General features: G+C 41.2%; 1 protein-coding gene and 1 long non-coding RNA gene across 2 annotated transcripts in view; one reads left to right on the plus strand and one right to left on the minus strand.

Moving 5' to 3' along the window:
- The window catches only part of LOC148659177 (uveal autoantigen with coiled-coil domains and ankyrin repeats-like), a 55,384-nt gene extending 55,062 nt beyond the window's left edge, over positions 1-322 (minus strand). The window contains exon 1 of the mRNA XM_088641151.1: positions 93-322. Coding sequence (XP_088497277.1) covers positions 93-140 — 48 coding nt within the window. The 5' untranslated portion in view covers positions 141-322. The remainder of the gene's footprint in view (positions 1-92) is intronic.
- Positions 323-7,194: 6,872 nt separating this feature from the next.
- LOC148659178 (uncharacterized) lies at positions 7,195-8,661 on the plus strand. Its single transcript, XR_015940581.1, has 2 exons — positions 7,195-7,481; positions 8,186-8,661. It is a non-coding gene; the product is annotated as an uncharacterized LOC148659178 (long non-coding RNA).
- The last annotated feature ends 239 nt before the right edge of the window (positions 8,662-8,900 follow it).

Genomic DNA, 8,900 nt, shown 5'->3' on the forward strand with positions numbered 1-8,900 from the left:
CCTAAACAAACTCTAAAGTCAATTTTCAGCGCAGCTACAACCCTCAGGTATGTTCAGACAGGATCTGAGCGGAGAACTGAGAATGAACTTACAGAGATTGTAACTTCTTGCTTCTTCAATCGATTCTTCAGGCTCTTCATTTTCACAGAAAGTTTTGGACAGCACCCCCGCTTCTCTTGCAGAATCGACTACGACGAAGAGAAGAAGTGGAATTTCCCAAAACAGCTCGATTTCCCCTTTCCTTTAAATTCACTCCACTTTTCTCCCAAACACAGACCTTTTCCACCTGACGCCCCCCAGTACCGAGCAGTGACCTGCTCCTAAACAGACATTTATCCTAGCCAATAGTGAGGAGAACTGCTATCCCATGTTCAAACCTTAACCAATCAACCCAGTTATTAAGGTGGGACTTCCTCGGAAACTGGGATACTACCTTGGCTCTGGAGACGTCTGGCGCAACCTGGGCGGTTATTTCGCGACGTCATCGTTACCTGGGGAGTGGTTGATTCCTTGATTCACCTGAGCGCCAGTTGGAGGGTTTCTAGCCTCCCGTACATTTACAGCTAAATGTTTTAGGCAAAACGGCGAGGTTATAGATTTTTTTTTAACTTCACAAAGGAAATGTTTCTTTTTGCTGCTAATTTAAAAACAAGCGTAGGAGACTTGTGGAAAAGTATGTGAACGCTTAAAAAGCCGTTCAGAGTTCCGTAGAACGGACACTTCGAGGGGCTGCACGGCGATTTCGTGAAAATATGTAAAATCTTTCGTACTATATTAAAACTGTATTATGTAAAGTAAAAACTTGCAATTTGTTACTCGTTAAAACAAATTAATTAGTACAGTTTTGAAGTGAGGGATGCACCGGGAATATTCTTTGTCTTTGTTCGTGAGGATTTTCCTCCCGCATTCCACAGACACGCCGCCCCTGGTGAACTGGTGTCTCTCACTTGCCACCCCTACACCTACTGTGAATGAATGTTTGGGCCCTGAGATGGACTGCTGCTCCAGGGAGTAGTCCTCCTACTACTTTGCAGGTTAGGCTCTGGCTCAATGTGACCCCCTAAAAATGTGGTTGACGGTGAAGCTGGATGGATCCTGTCAGCCTGTCATTTCAACACAGCTGGTGATGCCGGGAGTGTTGTTAAACCAGACCGGGACCATGACAGTTGATAGTGGCTTGGTCAGATCCTTTCATGCAAGGTGTCTTCATAAGCAACCATTTACACAGCTGGGTATTTTATTGGTGCAATATGAGTGAAGAGTCTTGCACAAGGGCACAACAGCAATGTCTGACCTGGGATTTGGAAACAATCTTCCAGTCGTACGTCAAGAACAATCCTGCTCAAATATGTGGTCAGCCTTTTTCCATAACAAATGAGCTCCTTTGCTGGGGCAACAGGGTGAAAATAGCTTAGTTAGTAAGGTTAGGGCTCTAGACTCCCGCCTGGACTCTGGGCACAGGGCAGTGGGGTGAAGTTCATGGTAGGGCTCTGTTATTGTACCCTTCAGCAAGGTAATATGAGGGAATCTGGTACAATTTCTGTATTCATTACCCTGATAGGCATCAAAAGTCAACCCAGTACATTTCTTCAGATGCAGCAGTGAAAAAAAAACCAGCGGACACAAGTGGAAATGACATTGAAGTGCCTTTTAAACTGAGAACAGTTTCGATCTCTATTTCTTCTTAACTGAAAGAGTTGTAGGAGTCTGGATTCTTTCAAGAAACAGCTGGATGAGATTCTCAGATAAATCTGGTACTACAGTAACTAACAGATGGGCTAGATGGGTTGAATGGCCTCTCATTTCTAACTTTTCTTATGTTCTAATTTACTCATAGTGCTCCAGTACACACTGCTGCCTGAGTACAGTAGGTACTCTCCAGCTTATCATGTAAATAACATTTTTTTTCTCCATTTACTCAACTGGTTGAATCAAGGATGAAATTAAAAATATATAATATATTCCATGCTGCAGGACTAGTAAAAGGTTTGCTTGCAGTTTCCTAAACTACAAGTATTAGAATGTTCAAATGCAAAAAAATCAGAAATATTTAATGATCATGTAGTCCCCAGTCTTGGTAGCAGTTGTATAGTACATAAATAGTAAACTGTGAAATATTGCAAAAGTTTATTACATCAGTATGGTTCTTTCTATAAATGGGGCTGCTAAGCCTTTATTAATTCCTTCTTTATAGGACAAAAGCAATTCAGCCAAAGGGGAGATGTTGTTATTTTTTTCAAGACCATTCAAAGCCTGGGTATTCTCCGATCTGCTCTTTAGAAATCTGTCAGCCTTTAGAAAAGGTTTTATATTGCCAACCCTAAATTACATTTATGATTGTATGCCTCATCAGTATGTACTGGAACAGCATGTGGAATCCTGTGCTGGCTCTGTTTCTGTTCTTAACTACAGACAGAGCTGCAGCCAGATTTTCAGGTTGCTTTGGGAGCCATGCAGTGGCATCATTATCCATCTATTCATTCATTCATTCATTCATTCATTCATTCATTTTTAGCCACTTTGTCCAGTGCAGGGTCCCTGGGGAGCTGGAGGGTAACCTGGCAAACAAGGGGCTCAAGGCAGGATACACCCTGGATGGGACACCAGTCCATCACATGCCACACACAGACATAAACACGCACACACTCGCATCAGGGCCAGTTTTCCCAGAAGCCAATTAACCGACCGGTATGTGTTTGGACAGTGGGAGGAAACTCACGCTACAGACAAACTGAAGGTACAGTAGGTGTTAAATTCAGTGAAATGAAGGGAGACAGAGATCGCACACTTAAGAGAGTTTGGAAATGAGAAATGGCTCTCCTGCTTTTCTGGCTCGATTGCTCTTTAGGAGCTAATTGATCTGACGACCTCATCCAGACGTGTCTTGAAATATTATGTTGTCAAGCTTGTTATGTCTCCAATACACTCTCTACATGATTTAATCTCATCTACAAATGATTTAGAGTGAGTAGCATACGGAAAAGGTAGGATAATCCTGTTTTAATTATACAGGATGTGTTATAAATTTCACTGTGATAAAATATCTAATGCCATAGCATATTTCATGTTCAATTAGGAATATACTGTAAAGCTCTTAAGACTAAGACAACTCCAAACTCCAAACAAAAAATATATTTGAAATAACACTAAGATTATTAACTATTCCAAATCCAATCTCAAAAGCTGAAGAGACACAGTATTTATATATTGTTTTCAGAGAAAAAAAGAGAAACACAATGTTTTGCCATTTCAGTTTTGGTAAGAAAACTACATTTAAAGATAAAAAATAAGATGAAATTATTAACTTCTTAGATATATGACAATATGCTGTAAAATATTTGTCCTCCTTGACTTCCTTCGACATTAAAGGGTAAAATTCAGTGAAAAGAAGCATGCTTCCTAGCCTCAATACGATGAAGCTACATGTATTCTTTCCCAAAAAAGGTGCGACTGCCTAGTCAGGCATGCAGTTCAGAGCTGTGAGCCAAAGGAAAGAGCAATAGCTGTAGAAGTGTCCCCACTGTGCTTACAGCTCATGTTTATTACAATCTGTTTAATGTACAGTTAATACAGTGTGCTGGGCCCATTAGATATATTGCCTTGTGTTCATTACCCCCATTGCTCACTGTACCGAAGGGAACTCTGCTCTATTTGAAACAGTTTATTTTATCTTGTACTGACAAGGATCTCTATGGCTACAACATGCTATCTTCCGGTAATACATTGTGTACAAGGTTTAATTTAAATGCTTTGACACCTGCCCACAAAGTTTGCATGTTGATTCATTTCTAAACCACTAGGAATCAAATTGCATCTAAATTTCTATGTTACAAAGGATCAAAGCTGGAAATCTTGTGTGCTAGAATGTAGGCAAAATGGGAGTATTCAATTGCTTTAATCTGTGTAATATTTTTGTGTGGAGGTGAGGCTCAGTCGCCTAACCTCTCTCTGTTTTGGGTATGAGATTTCATGCAGTTTCAGGCTGTGTCTACAGGAAAGACAAGGGGCAGAATGTCTCACTGTGACTAAATGGTTTAGCCTTGCCTTTACCTTGTCTCAGCAAGACTATAGAGTTTGGCCCTGTTTGGCCCATCTTTTGTATCAGTGAGACTATAGGGTATGACTTTGTCTGTCCCCTGTCTCCGGTATTAGTTATAAATAAGGCATGTGGCCCTGTCTGTTCCCTGTTTCCTGTCTCCTGTCTTAGTGAGACAAAAGGGTGTCTCCTGCCTACAGTTCCTGTATTCAAATACAGGTTGTAGAATTACAGCTATAGCATGTTAAACATGATGCTTGCCACGTCACAAACATGTCTGTAAACTCCTCCACTGGTAACTCAGGGAAGTGAAAAGAGGCATTCATGGCTATTCGTGCACAGAGCTTTTGCCTTTTTTAAAGAAAAGAGCACATAGGTATCAACAAGTCAGGAGGCAGTACAAGGGAGAATGTGAGGTAATCTTTCTCAGTGCTTTACTGACAGTGACCCTTCTCGACTCTGGCTTGCAAGAAACAACCAATTGTTTCACCAACTCCGTTGTCAGAAGTGAACCATTAGTGCAATCAAAGTCTTGCAATATTTTACCCTGTGAAGAATAATGCCAAGACCAGAACAGCCTATTAGAAACTGAATAGCTGAGTACAGGATTTCACCATGCCTCTCCAGGAAAAGTGGACTGCTCATGGATGGATGGAGTATGGGTTTCTAACGCAGACAATTCAAGAAACAGATCACATTTTTTAGAGGTAAAAATTCAATGTATAGATGAATGGCTGTATAGAAAAGGACATTTTAATGCTTTAGAGAATTCACAGAACCAATTTTCTATTCGCAAGACAGAATATACTGTCACAGATGTTCTAACTCTTAATTACTTCTCTCATTCAAACCCATTTCATGTTATTCCCATCATGTGTCAAGGAGAAAGAAAATACAATGTGTACTGTAGAGGAAATAAGCAGAGAATTTTTAAATCCAGCATCGGCCCCAGGGATGTGCTCACTGTGGGGACAAAGTCATAATCTCTCCCCCTTTTGTAGCTCAATATTTTACACTGGGGAAAAAGATCAGATGCTGGCAAGCGAGCGGATGGTCAATGAGGCATTTGTTTTCTTGCTTGCCTCTACAGTCCAGCTGGCAGGAAAAAAAAATATTCTAGGAACAGCGTGTCATTGGAGCTGTTCTCAGGACTTGACCCTACTGTACATACCCGTTCAGGGATTAGAACTATGAAACTTTCAACACAACCATACCAAAACCTGACTTGCCTTCTGCAGAAGAAAAAATGCACGGATAACCTGTTTGTTAACTACCGCCCCCATTCCTAAATTCACGTATGGCAATGTTCCTGATAAAGCGAGATCAATGTCTTCTCAGAAACAAAGACACGAAGAAGCACTAGCACTGTATAGATCTACTCCCCATGCTTCACTGCTGATAGGTATGGCTCAGTCCCTTATCAGACTCAAGGCCTGATGTTTCCCCCAGTTTAATTGCTATCAGTGCACCCATTTATTACAACTTTTTAGGGCTTTGGTTTTAGTTCCATTTCAGTTTAGAACTTTAGATTTGCCTTTTCTTTAATACAGAACATGCATGTGTCCATTACAACAGATGCCAGGACTACTAAGGTTAATTCTAGAATCAGTAGAGGTGTTCCTAGCCAAGTGTCAAGCCACCACTCATCATCGATAATGCAAGAATTCTCTAATCATAGGAAAGCTTCAGCAGTTTCCTAGCCAGATAGCAAGCCATTCCCCATCATCATCATCCTCATCATCAATAATGAAAATAAAAATAATTTTCCAGATGAACTCAACAGGCTGCCCCTGTTGCACCCCATACTGAGGGAAGCGGACAAGGAACACGGATTTGTGCTACACAGTGTTAACGCCCCCTGCCCTGCCGCCTCGCTGAAGCTGCTCCCTCCTGCTTCAGACGCTGGAGAGCAATGCAGCGGAATTGATGGCTGTTCCTTGGCCAGTCTGACCGAGCCTGCGCTTCCAGGCGCATGTAAATACCAAGGTGAGTTCTTTTTACTGCTGGAAAATGGAGCCGTGGATAATTGTGACGCAACCGAGCAAGAAACGTTCTCTTGGTTTGCTGGTTTTTGGTTCAGTAAGCAAATGCAAGAACTAATGATTTACCACCGAAAAGGGAAAGTAAAAAATAAACCTGAGCTGCACTCCAGCTGGGGTGTTGGATTCCGGGTGATCTCTTCCTGGGCTATTCACACTCGGATCTTTAAAAGGAAGTAGTGAAAACCGAGCAGGGAATAAAAGCTTGGAAACAAATCCTCCCACTTTTCTTTGACAAAGCAGTGTATTAAAGGATGGTTCGCTCCCTAACGCTGGTCACAGGCATCCAGTCTTAGGCACTGAATCGCCCTGAGAAGATGAGGCAGTAAAATCTGAGGGTGTTGCAAGGTGAATATGGGGGTGCAGATGACAAGCCTGTGGTGCCAGAATATATATAGTGGGGCTGTAGCCCTTCCAAGAAGTGCCAGGCAAACACAGCAAAGACAGGACAGAAATCTGTCTGGGGAGCAACCCACAGCAAGCCCACGGCCTAGAGAAGGATCATACAACACAGGCCTGTGCAGCTGAACTCCGTGACCACCATAAGAGTCTCCAAACTGGCATAACAGGAATCAAAGTAGGGGATCAAAATAGAACAAGATAAATGTGTCCATTCTAAAAGAAAAACAACATGTATACCATATATAAAAAATAATCTAGATACACCAATTCAAGAAGGCTAGTTGTGGTCACAGATTTCTTTTTTAATTACATTTTTCAATATTGCTGTGGAATAAAGTACTTTTTGGACAAAATCAAAAGCACAAATGCTTTCTTTCCTGCATAAGTCTTAAAAAAGATTTGGATGTCCCATCCAAGGTGTACTTTGCCTTGTCTGAAGAGCTTAGAAAATGGCTGATCTATTCATTTCTGGAAAATAGTAAGCAGTCTAGAGAACATATGCAACAGTTCACAACAAAGCAGGGAAATTACACTTAAACAGCTTTGCAGATACATTGAACTGAGCGCACTGACAAACACAATATATGGTAAATTTAGTTTTCTTTAGCTTTTTAAAACATTAACCATTCCCAGTTCTGGTGCAATTTAAGCTTCCTGTTTTTCCTGTTTTTCTTTGTTTCCCGTTTCACGCTGCTCTCAAGTCCCAGGGAGGGAGCCAATAATGCACTTGTTAAATTAATTCTTCCTGCAAGCCAACTGAAAATTATACTTCGAGCACAACATATTCAAAGTTTGACTCCACCCTGACTCTGTACAGAGGACGAAAAACTCAAAATACACGTTGATGACAAAGAAATTTGACTTTTTGTTAATATTTTCGTCGTCATGCAAACAGGTTTCGCATTCTGATATGGAAAACCAGACACCTGTGAAGCGCAGGGGATGTTCCTGTAAGAAGCAGAGAATGACCGGAGTGCTCGCCCAACGCGTTTTTCATCAACATGGTAACATAACGTAATTCGAAAAGTGCATCTTTAAATAATTTTTGGCTGCCCTTATTTAAAATAATTGTATGTTTCCTTCTGAATACCAATCTGTGCTGACCACCCAAATTAAATATTAAAAGTGAGCAGCTGTTCTCTGTCAAATCGTGACCGAACCTTGGTTCCCGGAAGGCGGCCGGCATTATTAATATTATGCGTTACAATATAACTGATGGAAGAAATAAAAATACTGAGAAATGTGCCTCGGTAGTGATTTATTACTTTTTTTTATTTACTTAATTTGTTGTCAGGATGCTTCGAAGTAATTACTAATAATTTTAATAAAGGTTCAGTTAACTGCTGATCCGTAAACGAATGAGATCCTGGATCGCGAAAAACATACGACGGTACAGTCGTTCTTTTTTTGCTTATTGACTGTTTTCGGATTAACAGGTAACTTGTTTAATAGCTATATACAGTACGTATAGTTGTTTTTAAACAGGCAGGATGAAAATTACTCCACGTTTTCGGTTGACTAATTGTGAATACAGTTTGTCCAGTAGACGGTTGACGGATTCTGGGAAATTAATCTTATGCGAATTAGAACCGTGATCATTACTTAAATTTTTATGCCTGACGAACCAGGTTAGTGGGATTTTTTCGCTTCCAAAGCATCTCTCGATGAAGTCAGACCAGATGTATGCGGATCTTTTTTTTTTTTTCAGATGGAGCAGGAAAAGAAAAAGGCAAAGGGCCATCCCTGGCAACCTCAGAGTAATGAACGTCACCGGCCCCCTGTCCAGGCTGGGACTTTCCTTCATAATGAGCGATACTGTATATTCTTTTAGCGTCCAATCAGAAGCTAAACATTCTTATTTTTGCATGTATGTTTCTCTTTTTAACTGGATTGAAAGAAGAAAGTAAATCTTCGCAGCTCGCAGTCACGCTTCATCTGCACTCCTCTTGTCTGGTACTTTTTCCTTCCCAGCATTTTTTTCAAGCTGCAGCAGAAAGGCCGTTTTATTCTATATTGACGGCGGCTGTATCAAAGTCTGAACGGAGCGCAGTTCAACAGTAAACTGAAAACCAGAATGCCAACTATAATTAACAATACGATACAACAGAGCGCACAGCGAAGTGTTAGTGTCGCTGACTGGAAACTGTACAAGTTTAAATTAAATGTAAAGGACAAATGTGAAAATGTGTCCATGTTCCCACATGAACAGGGGGAGAACATGCAAACTCCACACAGATACCACCTTCTGAACTGATTTGAACCCGGGGCCCCAGCAGTTTGAGGCTGCAGTGCTCAGGACTGCACCATCATGCTGCCCCATCTGCACCACTAGAACAGATTTCTCTGCAGGGAACCTATTCTGAAGCTCAGCAGGTGTGAGCCCGGCCAGTACGTCAATGGGAGACCTCCTGGGAAAGCTAAGG

Source organism: Lepisosteus platostomus, chromosome 7 (assembly GCF_059453375.1).
Source record: "Lepisosteus platostomus isolate fLepPlt1 chromosome 7, fLepPlt1.hap1, whole genome shotgun sequence".
NCBI lineage: Eukaryota > Metazoa > Chordata > Actinopteri > Semionotiformes > Lepisosteidae > Lepisosteus > Lepisosteus platostomus.